We start from the raw sequence: 25,044 nt of genomic DNA, 5'->3' as shown, positions 1-25,044 counted from the left end.
CGTCTCGCCCCGTACCTACGCGCGGGGGTGCATGTTTCTCCGCGTGTATGCGCGTGATCCGCATGAACGCGCGTGGATGCATTTTCTGTGTGTTAGACTGTGCGTGTTTTCCATACAAACGGAGATACTTACAAGCAACGTTCGAACACGCATTCACGCGCTACGCTGCGTGGTGCGGGGCAGTGTGTTAAGCGCCTAAGTGCATCAAAAGTTGCGGTAACGTCAAATAGCAGAGTCGCAAAGAAAGAGAGGTTTTATTGTAGTAACATTATTTCTCATTTTAGTTTCATTGATTCAAATATCATATGACTCGTGAGCCAGGTGAACGAACTTTACTCGAGTTGGTTACGTACAGGCTGTGAAAATTTATTGATAAATTTTAATTGGTAATAATATACAACAATTTGTATTATTGTTTATTATTCTTCATTACCGAATTATAAACTTTAAAAACAACTTTATTAAGAGTTTTACATCATTCATTTTCACAGATGTTTTCATAAGGACCCGTAAAGTAAAACAGCAAAATTATTGAAATATATTTTATTACAACGAGTTACATAAATACACATATAGAAACATAGATCTTTATAATAAGGTCACTAGGTTTGCTCGCCATTGTATTTAGTCAACATTCAGTTATATCGATATTATTAAGTAAGTTTATTTAGTCGATTTTAGACACATAGACAACGCAAAATACAAGAAAACTAGCTTCGATTTAGTACGTGAAGCAAGTCTTACACACAAAATATATGATGCTAAACAATTCCATTAAGTAGTTTCTATGTGCGTTTAGTGTTCGTTATTGTATGTAAAAAACATACAACATTTACTTCTATAAAATTAGTTGAATTAATGGGCAATCTGTCTATAAATCGACTAAATAAAGAATCGATTGCAATATAATCTTATAGTAAGGAGTAACATTATTATGACGAACGAATCGACTAACTATTTGGTATGTATATAGTTCCCTTACTAATAAACTGTTTAAAGCGTTGACGTATTCGTTTATTCCAAGACCCTCATGGCCAGCGCGGTAGACTCAGGGCCTAACGCCTTCCTCATACGGGAAGGAGACTCTTGACTCTTGGTTAAACTTTAATGAATACATCGGTAGCTGACCCAATTTTAACCCAAAAAAGTAGTATTTTTCTTGGTCTGATTTCTAAAATGTATTACTGAAAGTTTCATAAGTTTAAGTGTTATGTAGTTTTTGGATTAGAGAGTAACAAACATAGTCACAAACCTTCCCCATTATAATATAAGTAGGTTTGAAAAAAGCAGACTTAACCAGTGTATTAGTAAGGGAAGCAAGTTTCAAAATCATAAATAATAACAATTAATGACTGCGAAAACAATTATTATTACTAAAAAAAATACTTTATTTGTGATACATATGCAATAGAAATTACTTTAAAACGATGTGATAAGTAAGAATTTGATGAGTATCGCAAATTTTTATCAAAATAAGGACATTGTGTATTTTTTAAATATAAAAGTCTTACAATTCTGATGTTTTAACATAACATGACGTACAAATGATATAATTAATAATATCTCAATTTTTGCGCCGGTTTCCGGTATCCAATAGATAAAGTTCGGCCATTATTCCTCTTGTTATCCGATACTTATCCAGCGGTTATGAAACCGGCAGATTTCTAATCTATACTAGCTAGTTACAAGCTCGTGTCTTCGCTTAAAAATGCAAGAAGTAATCTATAGAAACAAATATGAAGGTATCATAAATATCAAATGGGGTGTAGAAAATACCCCAACAAAAAACAAAGGTTTTTATACTATCAGTAACTGTTTGTCACATATTTCTAAATATGCGATTATCTATGTATATAAAAGGTACATATCACTGGGGTGCGAGAAATACCCCATACCTGTAAGTATAGTCGCTTTAATTTACCAGAAATAAAGCAAGCTACAGTTATAAAAGCTAATTTGAGTGGGGTGTCGAGGCACCCCAAAACTAATTCGGGTATTCAAATGAATTTAGTTACATAAATGAATATGATATATAAATATATTTTTAAATTAATTGGAATTAGAAAAATGCTCAACAATAAAAGAAAAAAGATTTAATCGAAAAAATAATTCAGTAATAAAATACACTACAAAGTCTTTAAAAATATCAGATTGAAATAATTTTCGTAATTATCAATTAAATACAAATTTTCGTAAAAAACACAATTACTTATATTAAAAAAAAATGGAGACGAAAAATACGAAAAATAAAATACTAATATAATAATTTCACCCGATTATGCTTAATAAAAATACAAATCTTAAATCAAATCCATAACTCGATAAAAAAGATCAACAATTTCTTATAATACTAAATATTTCCATTTACATTTCTCTCTAATAGATGGCGCTTGTGACATATAAGTATATATTTTCAAAAAAATATCTGTCATTTACACAAAAAGGTAATTATTTTTATTAAATGCAGTTGTACTGACTTAGATATAAAACACGAAAATGCATTACAGTTTAGCGTAGACTTTTATCGAACAAACAATAATTATATATATTTATATAAAGAAAGATTTAACACAATCTTTTAAATTTATGTTAGACCTCAAATACCAGCGATATTGAAAAATCTTAAGAAAACAGCAAAACAAAATCAAAATAATGCCAAACTGATAAACGTCACTATTTCCAAACAAATTAAATATCAACAGATATCGTTTCCATACCTAAAGTTGTAATCTACACCCGGTAGATGGCACTAACTAGATTACCTACACTTCAGTAGATGGCGTTAGTTGGTACTAGTTCGTGTACTACTCGACAGATGGCATTAATCACAAGCGCGATCTAGGATTATCTACTTTGGACTTAGCTCTCCAGACCGTGGTGTTTGCGCTTGATCCTCGCGTAGGGTCCAATTTCAGGGTCCTTTACGAAATCGTATAGGACCTTAGACCAACTGTTGTGTTGTGGTAGATTGTCGTAGAACTCTGGTGCTATGCGCTTTACCTGGAAACATGAAATACATTTTTATAGTTGAATATATAGTATTGTATAGTACAGTATCTATATTAATATTTATTATGAAGCTGAAGAGTTTGTTTGTTTGTGTGTTTGTTTGATCGCGCTAATTTCAGGAACTAAAGGTCCAATTTGAAAAAATCTTTCAGTGTTAGATAGTCCATTTATCGAGGGAGGTTATATCTATATCATCACGCTACTACCAATAGCAGCAGAGTACCAGTGAAAAATGTTACAAAAACGGATAACATTTTGACCCATTCTCTCTTATGTGACACAAGCGAAGTTGCTCGGGCTCACCTAGTAATATAATTTATAAGAATGCAGAGTGCAACGCGTTATCATAGTCATTTTAAAACTCTGAATTCTTATTCCACTTAAGAATATTGCGAAAAAACTGATATTTTAGGCAAGAAATGTACTGATAGTTTGACATCGAGGTTTTTGGAAGGACCGAGGTTTTTAAACTTATTTATTTTAGCCACCTCACGTGCCCAAAAACTGGAATAAACCACTTGTATTTTGCTTGTATAAATAAAAGTTAAAGCCGTCTACTGTATTCCAAAAATGTCGATACATCAATATCTGCAATCACAACTGTTATACGTCAACATGCGCCGAAACGTCAAGCAAACTAAGATTCAAGTGTATATTTTCATTAATTTCTTTATAATATTTTCGCTTTAAGATCTTACCTCAGGTAACCTCCTGCCAGGCACGGCTGGGAAGTCATGGTGCTCATTGTGATATCCCACGTTGAACGTGATCCAGTTCAACGGACCATAGTACGAGTACGTCTCGAAACCTTTGCAGAACATGTAGTGTTCTGCTACGAAGTGTCCTGAAACAAATGGGAGTGTTTATTTAATAATTAGCTTCTTAAAATATCGCCTACTGATGTTTTTTTGAATAAAAAAGTAGTCCAAGCCTATATTTAGCTGCCGGTTTTATTGAGACCAGTCAACTGTGTGTGGCACGTGTGTGCACAATACACAGGTACACTCTCTATTCCATCACTCTCATAGTCCGGTGGGACGATAGACACGACCAGTGAGAGGTCAGGCGCTGGCGAAGGCTTTACGTGCTCTCCAAGACAATCAGGTCTCCTACGACAATACTGATCATTTCTAGTCAGAATATTCAACAATAACTTTTTGGCACGATTCGGCAACACGAGATTTTTGTGCATCGCATACACTATGAAAAGGCTCCATGCCTTATTTTCAAACTCAATGGTTTCACACACCACTTTCAAATATCTGTCAGATACATTATCAGGTGGAATATTAACAGTTGTTTTAATACACTTGCTGTCACTTTATTTAGCAGATAAAGGTGACTGACTGACTGACATAGTGATCTATTCAAAGCACATCCCAAACCACAGGACGGATCGGACGAAAATTTGGCATACACGTAGGATTTTGATAAATTCTACCCCCAAGGCGATAAAATGGGGGATGAAAGTTTGTACGAAAAATCTAATACAAGTCATAAACCACGTGCACGAAGACATAAACTGTTGGACTAATCCTTAGTATTTACTAGCGTTATAAACTGCCTACACGACAAGTTATATCCCGTAATTCTTGCTTATAAGTGCAACAAACATGAATAAATTCTTCGCAAACTGTTGCCTAAATAATGAAAGTATGTACTAACCTGCGACTGGATGAACACCCATAGCTAGCAACGCTCCTATAATAAGGTATGCAAGGACTTTCCAACCTGAAACAAATAAAGAAAAACATTGAATAATATCTATATATTAATACTTGAAGCAAAAACTTTGGACCCCGTGTTACGAAAAATGCGCGGGCGCAGAAGTATGAAAGGAGATCATCCATTTTGGGCCTTTTTTCAAAGTGCCGGCCAACAAAAAAAAGTGGCATGTATCAATAGAGCTAGCCATTTGAAGCAATAGTTAGTATGGCACGAAACCGGTAGGATCGCTTTGAACCGAGTTATACAGGTTTGAAGATTCATAATATTTAAACATTAATTCATTTCTGAAAGTGCTGTGAAACATAAAATAATGATTTATTTTGCTAGAATTAACTATCTAAAGCAAATGACCACTCTGAAGTTGATTTAAGGTCGTAAGCCCACGTATCAACTCGGAAACGGGTCGTCAACGTATCAGCTCGAGATCATCAGTAGGTATTATTTGTATGTAATTCCCTACTGTAACACACTTATCGGAATCGTTATGTGATCGCCCCGGCTCACGACCATGGGAGTGGTTCGTATGCACATTATGCATACACCAGCACCCAGGGTGGAGTGCGGGGCTATGTGCAAATTCCGATAGAATTGTGGGCATACCTTCTAAACCGCAACATGTGTCCTCATAACAAGGGCCCTCATCACAAATCGTGCCCGAAGCACAAAATATTGTTCCACATGCCGATGAGTCGGACATAACAACCCAACGGCAACGCTCTAGATGACCTCTTACCTAGACGATGGTTTGATAGTTGCACACAACCGAGGGTGCGGCCCCTTAGGTGCGAGTTTGATTCCCCCAGCGCCTCAATGCGTCGTCACTGGACTGGTCACTGGCGACGAGCGCAAGGTCAGCGCATCCTCCCTTAGCGAACCCAAGGGGCCGCACCCTCGATTGTGTGCAACTAACAAACCATCGTCTAGGTAAGAGGTCATCTAGAGTGTTGCCGTTGGGTTGTTATGTCCGACTCATCGGCATGTGGGACAATATTTTGTGCTTCGGGCACCATTTGTGATGAGGGCCCTTGTTATGAGGACACATGTTGCGGTTTAGAAGGTATGCCCGCCCTTCTATCGGAATTTGCACATAGTCCCGCACTTCACCCTGGGTGCTGGTGTATGCATAATGCGCATACGCACCACTCCCATCGTCGTGAGCCGGGGCGATCACATAACGATTCCGATAAGTGTGTTACAGTAGGGAATTACATACAAATAATACCTACTGATGAGCTCGAGTTGATACGGTGACGACCCGTATCCGAGTTGATACGTGTGCTTATGACCTTAAATCAACTTCAGAGTGGTCGTTTGCTTCAGATACTTAATTCTAGCAAAATCAATCATTATTTTATGTTTAACAGAACTTTCAGAAATGAATAAATGTTTGAATATTATGAATCTTCAAACCTGTATAACTCGGTTTAAAGCGATCCTACCGGTTTTGTGCCATACTAACTATTGTTTCAAATGGCTAGCTCTATCGATACATGCCACTTTTTTTTGTTGGCCGGCACTTTGAAAAAAGGCCCAAAAATGTATGGAGCGTGGATGATCTCCTTTGGCTCACTTACAGTTTATGTGTAGGAGTGGATCGCACAAATGATGTGGGAATCGAACCCACGATCACCCGACGCAATGGTAACCATAACAACTGCGCCACGGAGGTAAGATTTTAATACCAATTAATAATATACTGCAAAAATTAAACCAGAAGAATGAAAAAAGCTACTCACCAAAAAGTTTCACAACAACAGCATCAAAAAACAGTTGTATAATTAAATTAATTAGTTCCATAGGTGTGGGAGGTTTGGGCCTCACGACCAATGGCCTGAAGGAGTAGAAGAGGGGTTGAAGGAACAACCAGAGTAGCTTCCCTCCCGTTGTACAGAATAACTTGGCTTCTATGAGCGTTGGGAGGTCCGTGTCGATTACCTCGTCACCTTGGTACTGAAAACAAACATGAATAATTAGGGATTGAAATCTTTCAGTATGCATTTTAAGATCGGTATGCGACAGAGACTTGCTACACACACTGCCGTCTTCTCACTATAATGCCGTTATCTACAAGAACAATTTTGTAGATAACGGCATTTTGTTTCTAGATATTCGCGAAAAGGAGCGAGAAAAGAAATATGCAATGCTGTTTCCAGATGCTGCTAAAGATATTTCAAATTGCAGTTTCCAGATAGTTACGAAACAGCATTGCATATTTCTTTTCTCGCGCCTTTTTTTTACAAGGAAAACTTAGGAATTGAGCCGGCTCCAGGATTCAAACCCGAGACTTTTGCCCGCCAAAAACATGCACTATAAACTACAGGGGCAGTAGCATAAATTAATAAAAAAGTAAAATAACTTACTCTGTGGTGTTCCAAGTGATATTTCTTGAAGCTGATCGAGATTGGTATCCCTATTGGAAGGTTCGCGAAGAAACCAAATAATCTGTTCGCTAACGGCCGATTGTGTCCAAACGCTAGGTTATGTGAAATTTCGTGGATAGCTGAAACAAAAGAAATTAAATATTATTTATTATGTTTTATTATATATGTATATATTTACTCGTAACTGGCGGTCCTGTATGATAAGATGTATGTATGTGAATGAAGCAAGGGAAGTTAGTGAGGATCGTACCAAGTGGCGTTCTTAGGTCTCTGCTTACCCTTTGCGAATAAGGCGTTATTTATGATATGATAACATCGCGCATGTTATACTCAAAGCTTTATGAAACACACCCACGGTTCACCATTAACAATTATTATCCCATGTGATACAGGGCGAGTATACTGCCATATACCGGGCACGTTACCAAACTTGGAAATACTATCAAAAAAATATTCTGTTACAAATTAGAATAGACCGTTAAGTCGTACATTGCGCAACCCGGGAATCGAACCTCAATCAGTTGGATACACTAACATCTCGGGATCTCCTCCCGGAATGAGGGAGGAGTTAGGCCTTGGCCCCGCTGCCCAAAGTCGAAAACACTACCTACGCGCAACAGAGGCAGTATAATTTTAAAATTCTCCGGTAACTTAATAAAATACCGTATTATTTATAGTAAATATGTCTAACTTAGATTTAACCTTGACGACAGGTGACCGACTGATTGTAAAATAAACTTCATGACTAAAGAAAACTGTATTATTTGACCTTATCAAGGTCGAAGTATTGACCGGAACGTAAACGAGAATATTGGGCAATTAATATATGAATAATTTTATTAGTTTTTAAAGTTAACGTGAATAACAATTAAAATTTAACACAATTTTCTGATTTAAGTATTTGGTTTTTAATAGCCTGTTAATTTTTTTAAAGACATTTCTGGCACTAATTTTGCTCTTGTGTCGCGGGAACATTTACATACATACAAACAACGAACACAAATTACAACCAGACCCGAAACAACCTTTGTGGATCGCACAATAATTGTTCCGTGCGGGAACCGAACCCGACCTCCCGACGCAATGGTAGCGGTGTGGCGACCTTAAACACTTTGTCACAGAGGCAGTCAAATAAATTTTGGGCTTGGTTTATTCACGCGAACGTATTATATTCGCAAGCAAAAGTTTATAAATGAGAAATCATATTTAAAACTAGCTGACCCGCGCAACTTCGCTTGCGTCACATAAGAGAGAATGCATAATTTCCCCCGTTTTTGTTACATTTTTTGCTGTTACTCTGCCCCTATTGATCGTAGCGTGATGATATATAGCCTTCCTCGATAAATGAGCTAGAGATTAGCGCGTTCAAACAAACAAACAAACAAACTCTTCAGCTTTATAATATTAGTATAGATTCTATAGCTAGCTCGCTTAGGAGAGTTTACCATGGATATAGTTTTAATCCCTGAGTAACAGAATAGGAAAACCGCGAAAGTCAACTAGTAAGACATTAAGGAGAGGTTCAGTGAGTAATTGAACAATACGTCACATTATGTATTTGTCCTTGTACATAGCTTGGAGTACAGACGTATTGAAGAATTACGTAATATAAATAGCGCGTCCCATTATGTGACACAATCAGTCTAGCCTTTCTTCCAAGGGAAGATGGGACTATCTTAACGTGCCGCCCGAAATACTGAGGAACTCGGTATGTATAACATGGTCTCTCTGGATGTGTCTCTACGGAACAACCTCGGCAAGCGTAGCTTAACCTTAGAGATCGATTATCGTTGTTACTTAGCCACAAGCTCCTCCTATTCACAATTTTTAATAGCGACGTCACATTATGTATTTGTCCTTGTATATAACTCGGAGTCATAACAGACGTATTGAAGAATTACGTAATAGCGCGTCTCATTTTATTTTGTGACACAATCAGTCTAGCCTTTCTTCCAACTATGTTGGAGACGGCTTCCAGTCTCATCAGATGCAGCTGAATACTAGTATTTTGCATAGAGCGACTGCCTATCGGACCTCCACAACACAACACCTATGAAATAACACCATAACCCTCATTAAGACTGGTTGTCAGACTTTCAAGCTTCTGACTACTGGTGACGATTTGTCAAAGATCTTTGAAAATGGGACATATAGGACAGCCTACAATTTAAAATGCTACCCGAAAAACAAAGAAACTCGTTCTGCATAATATGGTCACCCATCCACAAAACGACCTAGGCAAGCGTAGCTTAACCTCAGAGATCGATCCGCGCGGCTGTTGTTGCTTAGTCACTAGCTCCTCCTATTCACGATTTTTTAGATACGTCACATTATGTATTTGTCCTTGTACATAGCTTGGAGTCATAACAGAGATATTGAAAAATTACGTAATAGCGCGTCTCATTATGTGACACACCAATCTTATTTACAGGCTTTATGCAATTCATTCGTATAGTTTGTGGTCAACCTAGTATCAAAGTTGTTCAGGCCGCCCGAAGGCCTTTGACATGGCTTAACGACTGCTATCTTAATTGACGTCACCCGCTCTCCTTGCCTACTAATATTAGGTCGGGGAAAATGTCTTTTCGCATTATAGTATGTAAGAACTTGTAATAAAATCTCTTTGGCTTCAAGAATCACAAATAACAGTACACGGTTCATTAGATTTCTTTCAGTGAGCTCATGAGGTACCCAAATATCGAGCTTTTTTTGTGTAGAGAAAAGATTTTTTTGCAAGTTCATCCATACTAATATTATAAATGCGAAAGTAACTCTGTCTGTCTGTCTGTCTGTCTGTCTGTCTGTCTGTCTGTCTGTCTGCTACTCAATCACGCCTAAACTACTGAACCAATTTGCATGAAATTTGGTATGGAGATATTTTGATACCCGAGAAAGGACATAGGCTACTTTTTATCCCGGGAAAATGACGCATTTCCCGGGAAAATTCAAGTGGCGAACTAAATCGCGAATAGTCAATATTATAATGACATTGAAATAACAAAATTTCGTTGTCATGGCAACTGTTTTAATGGCGGATATGCCTTAGCGCGAGTTCGTTATATTAAGAGATATAAATAATTTTGAGAATATTTTTCGTGAAAAAAACATATTTTATATCATCACGCTTCGACCAATAGGAGCAGAGCCAGAGAAAATTTTGACCCATTCTCTCTTATGTGACGCAAACGAAGTTGCGCGGGTCAGCTAGTACATACCATAATGCGAAAAGACTTTTTCTCTGACCTAATATTTACATACATAAATTACGGCTGTTATACCGAAGATTTAAACTGAGGTACATGAAACGCACCCACGTTTCGTCATTAACAATGTTACTCCCATGTAAGAGCCAGCCTATTGTATGTATGTATTAGGTCGGGGAAAAAGTATTATCGCATTATAGTATGTATGAACTCGTAATAAAATCTTTTCTCTACACAAAAAAGCTCGACATTTGGGTACCATTGGGATTTTTAAAGCCAAAGAGATTTTATTACAAGTTACTATAATGCGAAAAAACTTTTTCACCGACCTAATATGTAAATACTATTTGTACAGTTATCAAAGCTTAATGCATTATAGTTGCCATACTTGAGGTGAATAGTACTGACACAAACGATGACAAGTTATTGTTTCAAGTGGATACGTTTAAAGATAGTTTATCTAACTATCTGTAAATAAGGTAAGTGGTTGCAGATACTATTGAAGTATGGTTATCTGCATAATACTTAGCCTTACGTAACCTTTTAAAAAGGGGGATTTTCTTAAATATATTTTTTGTACAATTTAAAAGATAATATTTCCCTTTTATCCAAATATTTTACCTTTTTCAACAGAAAACTTTACCTTGCTTAGCGCGTATGACGACAAATACTCTAATTTTGCCCTTGATTACCAGAATATGTTACCATTTTTTTTAAGAAAATATTACTCAAAGCCATTCAACTCTTCATTGGAACGTGAAATAGCCAATATTTGGCCAGATCAGGTTCTTTATTGTATTGATGATAGATATTTTCTTTTCATTCCAGCTATTTTGTCAGACCAATAGAGTTAATTTAAAGGCTAGGGGTAGCAATAGTTAACTATAAGAACTAAAATTTACCCACCTCTCAGAAATAATTACCCACTTTACAGAAAGAAAACACCTCTTACAGAAAAAATACCCCTTACAGAAAAAAATACCCATTTCACAGAATCAATGACCCATTCCACAGGCAAATTTACCCTTTTAAAACTTACCCAACATAAGCGAATGGTTGATGACCCCGCCGAAGCAGTACGCGACGACCAGCAGCCAGGGCCAGCTCAGGTGCTGTATAAACGGTAGCGATATGAACTGAACCAGCACCATAGCAGTCACCACCCATTTGAAGAGAGGATCGTAGCCGAACAGCTTTTTTATTTGGGGATATTTTTCTGAGGACAAAAGGGAAATATATTAATTTTTAATAACAAATTATTTGCAAAAATAATTGTAGTGATAGCCGAGTGGAGTAAACATTCGCCTTCCAAGCAAATGATCCAGGGTAAATTTAAAGTAAGTTAAAAATCAAAAAATGTATCAAAATCATGTTAGTCAGTAAGAGCGCATTCTCGCCTTTAAACTAATAAGTTTGGCGAATATAAACTAGATCAAGGTAAATTGTAAAAGTATAATTAATAAAATTAGATATGAGACGAAACGGCATACTCTTGTAAAACTTTTTTTGATTTCATTCTGTTCTTTAAAAAGTAAAATATTGGAGGGTAATGACCCTTAAAAACATTATGCAATAACAAGAACATTCGTACACAGTTGAAAATGAATCATAATAGACTCAATGTATAGCTAAATGATTGTAATTGATTGAGCGCCGCACTGTAATGTACCCATATATCTATCTACTAGCTGACCCGCGCAACTTCGCTTGCGTCACATAATAGAATGGATCAAATTTTCCCCGTTTATGTAACATTTTTTATTGCTACTCCGCTCCTATTGGTCGTACTGTGATATTATATAGCCTATAGCATTCCTCGATAAATGGTCTATCTAACACTGAAAGAATTTTTCAAATCGGACCAGTAGTTCCTGAGATTAGCGCGTTCAAACAAACAAACAAACATACAAACAAACAAACAAACAAACAAACTCTTCAACTTTATAATATTAGTATAGATTGTTTGCTACACGGAACAACTAACACAAGAGCAAAGGGCATGTCGTACTATTTCATTGAAAATGGCTGCAATAAATAACTAAACTATACTAATATTATAAAGCTGAAGAGTTTGTTTGAAGGCGCTAATCTCTGGGACTAGTGGTGCGACTTGGAAAATTGTTTTACTGTTGGACAGACTATTTATCGAGGAAGGCTAGAGGATCTCTCTAACATCTCGCTACGACCAATAGGAGCAGAGTACCAGTAAAAAATGTTACAAAAACGGGGATAATTATGACCCATTCTCTCTTATTAACGTTCTGCATTCATACACATAAACTGTAAAGGTGTCTGCCCACTATCCCGTAGCATACCATGACCGTACTAGGACCGTTTCAGACAAAAAACTATTCTTTGTATTGAGAAGTATGAGACTATGCCCACTAGACCGTTCCTTCACCGGCCGACACCGTAGCGTGCCATGCACGGGCCGCCAACTATTCGTCGGAGGGAATATTTTGCCGGTGCGGACACGCTACGTGCATAGCACGCGACGATGCCAGACCACTGCGCGCAGGCGGCTAAACGGTGACTGAGCGGGGAGTATGACCGTTGCAAACCCGTTTTAAATGCGTTGTAGCAGTGTTTCACCACTTTCACGCGTCTACGCAATACTGATATTTGTACGAGAATGAACCGATGCTTACGAGTGTATTGAAAGGATGCCTGCCGTGTTACATACGGACATCATACTGAGTAAATACGGGTTACATACGGGTCGTAAACGGGTTCAGAACGCTGTCGGCCCGCTTCAGTGGGCAAAATAGAGCGTATCGGATTGCTTTCCGTGCCGGATACGTTCCTAGCACGGTCATGGTATGCTACGGGATAATGGACAGAAAGCTTAAGTGTGCGAAATTTCATACTTTTACGTCCGCACATTTTTTGTAAAAAGGGGTCCAAAGTTTTTGTCACAAATATTAATATTAGGTCGGGGAAAAAGTATTTTCGCATTATAGTATGTATGAACTTCTTGAATCTTTTCTCTACACAAAACAGCTCGATATTTGGGTACCTCACGAGCTCACTGAAAGAAACCTAATGAACCGTGTACTCATTTGTGATTCCTGAAGCCAAAGAGATTTTATTACAAGTTTATACATACTAAAATGCGAAAAGACTTTTTCCCCGACCTAATATATGGATACATAAAGTAATTCGACGCGTGCTATATGTAAAATATTACGTGATAATCCTCACGTTTATTGATAGGACTATAATACAACAATCATAAATTATTTAATCATTAGCATCAAAATAAATATCTCTCGAATTGCGTTCTTTTGTTAGTCACTTCTTAATCTTTTGTTTATGCCTATGCGTGTATTTATTGCATGTAGGTATAGAGGTAGAATAGGGTGATTAATATGAAAGAGTTCGCAAACGGGGTGTAACCGGCATTTGAGTGTGCTCACAATGAAATAAAAGTCCCCAGACAAATAATGATAATGTTGTCCTGGTCGATTTCGGCTACGGCGGCCAATTTCATTGAAACCAGCCAATTGTGCAGGACACAGGTACACCAGCTAACTGTGCGGGACTTTGTTTATACGAAGTGCACAATACACAGGTACACTCTCAAATCTTTTACTCTCATAGTCTGTTGGGACGGCTAAACCGACGCGACCAGAGAGAGGTCAAGCGCAGGACAGACGGCTTTACGTGCTCTCCGAGGCACGGCGGCTCATTTGGCCGTGGGCTCAAGTCTTTACCGCACCCTCATTTGAGAGGAGACCCTTGCCCAGCAGTGGAACATTAATGAGTTAAATTTATTTTAGCATTTTTATATCTTACTAGCTTTCGTCCGCCATTTTCCCAAGGGAATGCGTCATTTTCCCGGGGTAAAAAGTACCCTATGTCCTTTCTCGGGTATCAAAATATCTCCATACCAAATTTCATGCAAATTGGTTCAGTAGTTTAGGCGTGATTGAGTAACAGACAGACAGACAGACAGAGTTACTTACGCATTTATAATATTAGTATGGATCATCGTCTCAGTTGAGCCGTGACACACACGTTCGCCAAAACCTCAAATATTACATACACAAATGATCATAAATACATTCCACGAGCAGGTGTACATAATACTGATAAGATAACGTTTAGTGCTGTTTTAACGATCACTCATTACTAAATAATTTGATACGGCGATACTCAATGAAAACTGTTGCTTATCATTGCGTAATACGCATGTTATGATCGAAGATGTAGGCAGAGGTGTTTGAAATACATGCAAACAAGTGCAAAGTCCGCACTTGGTCAGCGTGGTGGACTCAAGGCCTAACCCCTCCCTCATTTTGGCAAGTAGGGGTTGCCATCTCTAAAATTTGGAAAACCGGACAAGACGCGTGAAAACCCCGGATTTTAGCTCGGACGCTCCCCGGATGCCCACTGAACTAGGACAAATCCGGGGAAACCCGGACGGATTGCAACCCTACTGGCAAGAGACCCTTGCCCAGCAGTGGGACAGTAATGGGTTATTACTATACTCGGGCCATTTCGAACGTGCGAACTAAGTCATGTCACTTTATCGGAGTCTCTCGCTCGCACTTACACATTGTCATATTCCTATGATTCTTTTAATTACGAAGTTGTCCGCACGTTTGTAACGGCCTGAGTATAGTAGCAAATTGCCTGAGTCCTGCAGCGTGATTCTGTACAGTCGGTACCATCGAGTACCGAAAATTTTACATTTGAAATGTACTGCCAAATGAATTCCTACGACGCCCATTAGAGGCGCTGATCAGATTTTCATACAAAATTTATCGATGACTAGCCGGTTGTCGGTAGTCGATAGTTGTAGAGAATCGAACTACCGAAGGGTGTCTTCAGAAGTGAATTTGAATTCGATTAAATCAGGTTCGAGCTTACGTCAAATTGTATTTTTAAATTACAAATTAGCGTGTGATCACACACTGGTTTTAAAATGAAAATATTTCTAATTAAACAATCCTATAGGTAAGCTTCACTTTCAACCAGCGTTCAATCATGCGCTAGTTTGGGATTTAAGAGTTCGATTTGACATTACCTCGGATATGATTCAGTCGAATTCGAATTTGTCAAGAGCAAGCTGTACCGCGATTCTGTACAGTCGGTACTGTCAAGTATCGAATGTTTGGAAGTTAAAATATACTGCCAAAATAGTTCTTACGACACCCATTAGAGGCGCTGATCAGAATATCATACAAAATTTCTCGATGACTAGCTAGAGACTAGAATAGGTTGTCGGTAGTCGATAGTAGTCGAGAATCGAGCAACTGGCTGCGTTCAGGAGTCGTTTACACTACCTCCCAGACTACAGAGGCAGTCTTGGAAAATTTCAGTATGAAAATACGTGTGCATAATTTATATTTAAACCTTAATTAAGATATTATCTATGCATAAATATATTAAATACTTTTATCATAATTTAACACGCTTAGTGGATAATTGCTGAGAAATCGATTCTTTTGTTTAAAATAGCGCTGGCCATTGTTCTGGATTATTGCATGCCTTTACTTAGGCGTATTGTGTATTTCAGTTGACAACTAGTGTACCTACGTATATTTAATAGTCACTATGCAGTACATTGCTACTTAGATGTACTTAAAGTATTAACCACTATCATTTAAGGAAAACAGCGATGTACAGTGATTACCAGTTAGTTGTCAACCGAAATACAAAACAGTTACCTTGGACTCTAGGTTATAACACGATACCCTTTGGTAAGACTGGATATCAGACTTTCAAGCTTCTGACTAGATACTGGTAACGACAGTCAAAGATCTTTAAAAATGACAGCCTCCAATTTTAACGTGTCTTTCGAAAAACGGAGGAATTGGGCATGTATAATATAGTCACCCATCTACGAAACAACCTCGGCAAGCGTAGCTTAACCTCAGACATATAGCCGAGCGGCTGTTGTTACTTAACCACTAATCTGAAGCTGAATATATCAGCTTAGCCTTTCTTCCAAACTATGTTGGTATCGACTTCCAGTCTCACCGGATGCAGCTGAATACCAGTATTTTACATGGAGCAACTGCCTATCGGACCTCCACAACCCAGTTACCTAGGTTATAACATACTGAAGATGAATGAATGGGTAAAAAAACTCGTATCAAACCAAGTTGTTTGTCAAATGATAAAAAAGATAACATGACAAAATGCTTATCGTGGAAATCTTCTGCCTATCGGGCATCCTACTTAAATAGATAATAATACTTTACCTTAGATTTTGTGATAAACATAGGAATTTTTTAACACACCAATACAGGAAATAATAAATCTATTATTGTATAGATTGCCATCGATTGTGACGATGCTGCCAGCATTCTGGAAACGACGATGATTAGAAATATTATGACGCACGAAATGCTTCTGAAAATTATAGCTAGTGCTATAAAACTAAACTTTACTAAGAGCTGGAGCAATAATCTAATAAACCTCATATTCTTTTTATCGTATGGTTAGTGGTCAACCTAGTGTCAGTTGTTCAAGCCATAGTTCAAGCAATACATACATAACTTTGGAAAATTATTGATTTGTCGTCTTTGTCCGAACTTATGAACCCTTGACAGTTTGCCTAAAGTATTGTAAGTACATAATAATATTTCCGCTTATCTACCAAGTAAAAGTAGAAAACATAATGAATGCAGTAATATAAATCTTATTAATCTTATCAACGTGTTGGCACGTACACAATAATCATAATAATTATAGTTTCAACAAGGTATTTTATCAGAAATTCGTTTGACTCATGTTATACAATACTAACATAATATTAAATAATTAAATGGAACATAAACCTATTTTCTAACAAGTGGATAAAGAGGGATTTGACACACAGATAGTTTATAACATGGATTAACATAATAGGATACTTTTTTATCCTGAAAAAATCTTTTCACTCAGCCGAAGTTTAAGCAGTTAGTTCTATAGCTCGATTTTCTACTACTATCGACTTCCGACGACCGGCCTGTCATCGAGAAATTTTGTATGAAAATCTGGTCAGCGCCTCTGATGAACGTCGTAGGAACTATTTTGGCAGTACATTCTAAATCTTCTTCTTGTCGTATGGTTAGTGGTCAAACTAATGTCAAAGTTGTTCAAGCCACCCGAAAGGCCTTTGACATGGCTTAACGACTGACATTTTTAATTGACATCAACCGGGACCGACTTTTTACGTGCCCTCTGAAGCACGGAGACGCCCTGTTCAAATACCACTATGCGGTCACCCATCTATGGAAAGACCGCGCCAAGGTTTGCTTAAGCCACAGATCGTTTACCGACCGGTGAGCGCAACTGGCTATGGTCGCCTCACATTCTAAATGTCATACTTTTGATACTCGACTGTACAGAATCACGCTACTGTAAATGAGTATGTTTGTGTGAGAATGGATGGCCATTTGTTATTCTTTCAAGAAAACTACTGAAAGGATTTTATCAAATTTAACAAGAAAATCTATCTCCAGGAAGACCTAGGGTCAAACATAGGCCTTTTTTTGAGTACGGCACCTTAGAAATAATGTCCTACAGATATTATAAATGCGAAAGTTTGTGAGTATGGATTACATACATATGTTTGTAACTCTTTCATGAGAAAACTACTGGACGGTTATTAATGAAATTTGGTACACTGATAGTTTAAAACCTGGACTAACATATAGGATACTTTTTACCCCGAAAAAATGATTAAACACGAACGAAATCGCAGGCAAAAGCTATCATTCCACAATTTTACTTGGAAACACGATAAAAATGATTCAGACCAGAGATATAGAATTATCTTTATTATGAGATTATCTCAGTAAATCATTGGTTCATAGATATCGTTGCACGTGTGGTGAGTTACACGTTTTAGTTATATATCTGTAAATGGGTTTTTTAACCGATATGATTCACGTGATCCCTGCTATATTATACATACTCGCAACTCAGCCCGCCTGTCTCTTCATCATGTCTATAACACTGAACTACATGTTTCAGGTAGCGCCGCGTGTGGCGGGTTCGAATCTCACCCGGGATAAATATTTGTGTGATGAGCACGAGTATCTGTTCTGAGCCTGTTAATTATCTATATAATGATGTATTTAGAAGTTTATAAGTATGTTTATCAGTTATTTCGGAACCATAGTATAAGCCCTGCATACTTTACAACTTTGACAATAAACTGTAAATTGTCAATAATATTTATTTATTTCGTTTGAAACTAAAGAAAGGACTACGGTTATTGTCTATCCCGGAAACCCTACAGGAACACAAACTATGCAGGTAATAAGCCATATAAGTCTTGTCTATACGGACAGAGTCCCGGCAATAGTGGCTGGTAGGCTAGTATATCAATATGACAACCAACCCACACCCCCTGGAGACCCTAATACAACTTTTTGCTACACCCTCTTCTACCAGATTACCACAAAACTTCACCCCCTATATATTAGCTTAACCTTTGCTCCAAACTATGTTGGAGTCGGCTTCCAGTCTCAAAGGATGCAGCCGAATACTAGTGTTTTACATGGAGCAATTGCCTATCTGACCTCCACAACACAATTACCTGGGTTATAACACGATACCCTTCGGTAAGACTGGTTGTCAGACATTCAAGCTTCTGACTACTGTTAACGGCTTTCAAAGATCTTCGAAAATGACAGCCGGGACCCGCAATTTAACGTGCCTTCCGAAACACGGAGGAACTCGATATGTATAAGATGGTCACCCATCCACAAAACAACCTCGGCAAGCGTGGCTTAACCTCAGAGATCGCTCCGTGCGGCTGTTGTAAATTAAGCCACGAGCTCCTCCAAACTTCACCCCCTATTATCATTTAATGCACAAAAAATTTCTTGTCTCCATAGTTACTCCATGTCCGACAATGTGACTACAATAACAAAAAATAAGCTCATCGTTTTTCGGATTAAAATATTTATCTGAATAGATGTATGCCTAAGATTGTTATTTCGAAAGCTTATGAAGATTGATGCATGTTTATTATTCGTTTGTTTGCACCAAAAATACTGAACCGATTATGATGGAATGAATTTGATACACAGATAGTTCTTAAACATGCAGGATAATTTGACTCCTGGAAATTTTTCCACGCGGACAAAGCCGCGGAAGAAACTAACATCTATACTAATATTATAAAGCTGAAGAGTTTGTTAGTTTGTTTGAAAGCGCTAATCTCAGGAACGACTGTTCCGATTTGAAAAATTATTTTAGTGTTAGATAGCCCATTTATCGAGGAAGGTTATATATCATCACGCTGCGACGAAACGGAGCAGAGTAGCAGTGAAAAATGTGGCAAAAACGGGGAAAATTTTGACCCATTATCTCTTATGAGACGCAAGCGAAGTTGCGCGGGTCAGCTAGTCTTAATATAATGATATAACTCAAAGGTGACTGACTGACATAGTGATCTATCAATGCACAGCCCAAACATTGGACGGATCGGGCTAATTTGGCATGCAGGTAGACGTTGTGGCGTAGGCATCCGCTAAGAAAGAATTTTGATCAATTCTACCCCCAAGGGGATCAAATAGGGGATAAAAGTTTGTATAAATCTTCTTAGATTTTCGACTGATTGAAATTTACTTTGATTCAGTCATAGGATACTTTTTACTACGGGAAACCTCTTCACGTAGACGAAGTCGCGAGCAAAAACTAGTCAAATATAAGCAGCTTCTCCGTGTGCACAAAGTGATGATAGGTATACATATTTTGAGTAAAATTTGATAGGTATTAGACAGGCTAAGACCCATTGTAAAAAGGAAACATACATCTCCGATACTTACTCAACAATTCTAATCTTCAAACGACAACCGCCATACGATTCCATTGTTTGTTTGTCGTATGGTTAGTTGTGCTTCGTAAGGCACGTAAAATGTCGGTCGAGTCTGTTGTCTACTGAGGTAACAGTCGTTAAGACATGTCAAAGGCCTCTCGAGCAAGTTGAACAACTTTGACACTAGGATGACCACTAACCATATGAAAAACAAACAAATCCATTGAGGTTCATACAGGAGTCGCGGCGCCGACATTCGTCAAGCTACTGTCACATCGGGAGGTCGTAGATTCGATTTCCAAACGGAACAATTATTTGGAATTGTGCGATCCACAAATATTTTTTTCGGGTCTGGTTGTACTTTGTGTCCGTTGTTTGTACGTTTGTAAAAGTCCCCGCAAGACGAGAACAATTCTTAGTTTGGGAGTTGTCTTCAAAAAAGGCCTGATATAATACACTTATAACAGACATGATACCTATTATGTATTTTTTTTTATCTTGGCGTATATTATGAATCTGAATGAACAGTTTCCGGTCGTACAAATGAATCATTGTTTGAAATCAATCGATAGCTTGTCGATTTATCGATAACTGTATTGTTTAAAAGCACTCGAGATTTCCACCTTATCTCAAGTTCAGAAGAAAATCGTTATGACTTGTTACATGATAGTGTGAATGTGAATAATTTATTCAAGAAATAATACCGGTTTCTTTCGTTGTTTTAACCCGTCTTCTACTTATCGTATGGTTAGTGGTCAACCTAGTTACAAAGTTGTTCAAGCCGCCCGAAGGCCTTTGACGTGACTTAACGACTGTTATCTTAATTGACAACAACCGGGACCGACTTTTTACGTGCCCTCCGAAGCACGGAGACGCCCAGTTCAAATATCATTATACGGTCACCCATCTGTGGAATGACCGCGCCAAGGTTTGCTTAACCCACAGATCGTTTACCGACCGGTGAGCGCAACTGGCTACGGGCACTCGTTTTAACCCGGGTCTGTCCCACTGCTGAGCAAAACTGTCCTCTCAAACGAAGGTTCTTTCTTAGGATAAAGTTCTAACCTTAATTTCACCACGCAGGCCAAGTGCGTGTTGGGGACTTTGCAAACCCTCAAGAAATGTGTTAAACAACTTTAAACGCTATTTGACCAGAAAGCAGGTCTAATTAGGTCATTGTATGTATATATTGGCGGCATAGTGTTATAACCCTGGTAACTAGAATGTGGAGGTCCTATAGGCAGTCGCTCCATGTAAAACACTGATATTCAGCTGTATCCGGCGAGACTGGTAGCCGACTCCAACATACGTGGAAGAAAGGTTACGCTGATTTTTATTTTAATACAGTCACTCTACAGCGTCTCACTAAAATATCTTTGGAACACTAAAAAGGTATTTGTAACGAGTTTATAAAAGACAATTACAGCTCATTAGCGCTCAGCTAATTAAAACATAATGTTCGCACTTTGAGCAGCGTCAGTTACAGCGGGCTAATTGACACGTTCAACTAACTATTACACTTGTATTCTCTCGTAGTTTAACGACTTTTATAAGTGTGACTGTCCCTGTGGCGCATTCGGTAGTGTATGCGACTACGCAAAGGTCTTGGGTTCGAATCCTGTGCCGGGCAGAAAAGTCTTTTTTTTCAGAGATTGCCCGGACTTAGGAAGTTGAGGTCGAAGGTCTCTGTGCACCTAAGGTCGTCGGTCTGACGTTAAAATACCAAATTTCGTGGAAATACCAAATGTCTTATTACGGTTTACGACATAATAGAACCAGACAGACTCACAGCGGAATCTAAATACAGTCACGGTTGTACCATATAACGTATACGAAACCCTAAACTAAGGAGTCTGATTATTAAGAAGAATAAGCAAAAACGGTTTACCCAATTCAAAAATTAGGTAACCAACATTAATAAAATAGAATCAAATTGAGAACCTCCTCCTTTTTTAAAGTCGGTTAAAGAACATAGTCATTAAAAACCCACCAGTCACCAGTTATATACCCACTAACAGTGTAACCGCACCCATTACAGTACATATATCTATTTCAAGCATTATCTTGTATAAACAACCGCGCCGGGGAAACACGCGATTTCGACTACATACATTATATACTTATAGGATATATGTAATACTAGCTGACTCGCGCAACTTCGCTTGCGTCACATAAGAGAGAATGGGTCAAAATTTTCCCCGTTTTTGTAACATTTTTTACTGGTACTCTGCTTCTATTGGTCGTAGCGTGCTGATATATAGACTATAGCCTTCCTCGATAAATGGGCTATCTAACACTGAAAGAATTTTTCAAATTGGACCAGTAGTCCCTGTGATTAGCGCGTTCAAACATACAACCCTTCAGCTTTATAATATTAGTATAGATAAATAATATACAGCATAAATATATGTAATGAAAACACGTCATTTTAAAGCATTTTTATGATGCATAAACAGGTGATAATAAAATTTGTGGTAAAAGGTTCGTCATTTAGAAGGAAAAAATTATGACACCGGATTGAATAATATAATCGTCTTATCGTATGTGGTCAACCTAGTGCCGAATTCTATTTGAAATGGGCGTCTCCGTGCTTCGGAGGGCACGTAAAAAGTCGGTCCCAGTTGTTGTCAATTAAGATAGCAGTTGTTAAGCCACGTCAAAGGCCTTCGGGCGGCTTGAACAATTTTTGGCACTAGGTTGACCACTAACTATACAATAAGAATGAAGAACCATAGTATTATAAAAAACCTCATTACACAGACATAGATCACTCAAGTACCGATGTCATATTTTTTCTTTCTATCAGACTCAATGACATTTAAGTGTCAGAGTAATAAAATCTTATGGCTACAATGCGGCCTATGTTAAATTCTTAACCTAATCAAAGCTTGGGGAATAGCAACAGTTATTATTGATATTAAAATGCACTCCTAAGAAATGAAAATATTGTTGGTAAGTGGAACCCAGCTGAATACCACTAATCAGAAAATGGATACATAAATAAAAAACATGCTTTTTCCCTGGGAATTAGGCATAGACCAAATAACACCACTTGCTAGGATCCCTGCAAACTTTTTTTTTGCTTCATTCACATCCATACATCTTGTATACAGGACAGCCGGTTACTAATACTATGCCCCTGACTATTTTATAGGACAACACCAATATGATCTTATGATACCTACTGAAATAAAATATGGCCTAGGACTGTAGTTATGTCACTACTATGGGTATAAGATTGCCAATAAGAAATCTGAGATAATACTGAAATTCTGTACTATATCCCATGAATAATTGAATTTTCCAGTGTATTTTGAGCTGAAACTGTTGTATGAATATTTCAATCATGACCTATTAAAGTATAGACTGTACCTCAGTTAAATCCAAAATTATTTAAAGCAACAAACATGGTTTAAGTAAGTAACTAATAGTAAGTAAGTAAATCTTTATTGAAGTGACTGAGTACAGGTATAGATGTTATAATACATAATATTAGTAAAGTAATACTTAATATTAGTAATACATAATTATTAAAGATGAGTTGTGCTCAAAATCAGAATGCTGTGAACTTATTCTCTAATAGAAAGACTCAAGTGAGTCTAATAATAGAGAAATATCAATCAAAGTGAGATATACAACATTCACATCTACATAATGTGAAATGTGATATAATTACCAAGTGTAAGCTAGTTCAATTAACATAGGACATTGAACCAATATTGCTTATTTGACTTTTACTGGTCATTAAAGTTTAAAAAACACATTTTAAACTTTTTGTAAGTAGGTATCTACCTAGCAGTCAGAATATGCGGTAATAATAAACAACTAAGAATTTTCTAGTTTAACTTCTTTAGGACCATTCATTATATATTTTTAATAACATAATGTTAGAATTAGTAGGTATATAAAGTAGTAAAAATATTTGGGTTTTGATATTATTGTAAAGGTCAAGGTTTCAAAAGTTAAAAGGAAAAATTGTGTTAATATTGTGGAATCTAATAAAACTATTTGTACACAAATAGTTTATTAGTCATCTTATGCATTATTTATGTAGTGGGAGGGAAAATCCGAATAAGAAAATACTATTTCATCATAGAAAGAAATTCATCGAATTTGAAAACATATCTGATAATGCTATAGACCCGGACTTTTAAAAAATAATTCTTTTTTACAAAGCCTATTGTTTCATGCCAGTTACTACTTTTATCTTAAAATTTCTATTGAATTAAAAAAAAACATCGTCCCGTAGACAAGAGCCAAGCCTACTAGTCACGAGATCTTTTTTCTAATGGTCAAAGGCACTAATTTAGTGACAGCCAAAAATATTTCGGCACTTTCGATAACAGTACATGCATTGTATATTCAATACGATTTATATGCATACATGACGTAATTACATACCTAGGATTATTTTCCGGCGGCTTGCATGAGGTTCTTCCGTGTAAACCCACTCAAAATCAGTTCTGGACACATGAGCTCCCATGATTAGAAGCACGTATAAAACTGTTATATTTACAACATTAACCTTGTATTACTACGACCACGGTTTACTAACGCAAACTGTTCAAGATGGCACGATTTCACCGAATAATATTTATTTGTTCAAAAAAAATTAAATGTGTACAGTGCTATCGCTATCAATCATAGCGAGCGACCGACGAGCGAAGCAGTTGATTGAGTTTAATTGAATGAACTCGAAAAATTGAATGAACTCAATGAACCAAATTTTCAAGTTGACACGAATGAAAGTCTTGTCAACTGTCAATATCACTATGACATTTGCTGACATGTTTTAAAAGAGCGGTAACGTTGAACAGAGACAGCTGCTAGAAATGTAATTTAAAACAATAATTTCCGCACATTTTACTAATTAGGGAAATGTGTTGAAATTTAAATTTTCCTTGTTTATTTTAAGTAATGTTTTGTAATACCCATACACAAAATATACCTATAAAATATA

The 25,044-nt window shown here is 37.3% G+C and overlaps 1 protein-coding gene across 1 annotated transcript; it reads right to left on the bottom strand.

Moving 5' to 3' along the window:
* Positions 1-528: 528 nt before the first annotated feature.
* Positions 529-24,787, bottom strand: ifc (delta4-sphingolipid-FADS-like protein ifc). The gene is made up of 7 exons (XM_076132649.1): positions 24,486-24,787; positions 11,361-11,537; positions 7,098-7,237; positions 6,474-6,687; positions 4,675-4,740; positions 3,708-3,853; positions 529-3,000 (listed from the first exon to the last, which is right to left on the bottom strand). The coding sequence occupies exons 1-7, from the start codon at positions 24,565-24,567 to the stop codon at positions 2,860-2,862; spliced, it is 966 nt and encodes a 321-aa protein (XP_075988764.1). The 5' UTR covers positions 24,568-24,787; the 3' UTR covers positions 529-2,859.
* Between the last annotated feature and the right edge of the window lie 257 nt (positions 24,788-25,044).

The sequence above is a fragment of the Anticarsia gemmatalis genome, chromosome 28, assembly GCF_050436995.1.
Source record: "Anticarsia gemmatalis isolate Benzon Research Colony breed Stoneville strain chromosome 28, ilAntGemm2 primary, whole genome shotgun sequence".
NCBI lineage: Eukaryota > Metazoa > Arthropoda > Insecta > Lepidoptera > Erebidae > Anticarsia > Anticarsia gemmatalis.
This window is presented reverse-complemented; position numbering and strand designations above follow the sequence as displayed.

What these genes read in the sequence shown, in the direction of transcription:
- ifc (XM_076132649.1), bottom strand. Translation starts at nt 24,567, where the DNA reads ATGGGAGCTCATGTGTCCAGAACTGATTTTGAGTGGGTTTACACGGAA. An exon ending in CAACCATTCGCTTATGTTGG is followed by an intron (nt 7,238 to 11,360) that starts GTAAGTTTTAAA and finishes CTTTTGTTTCAG; the next exon opens with CTATCCACGAAATTTCACAT. An exon ending in TGTTGTTGTGAAACTTTTTG is followed by an intron (nt 4,741 to 6,473) that starts GTGAGTAGCTTT and finishes TATTTGTTTCAG; the next exon opens with GTTGGAAAGTCCTTGCATAC.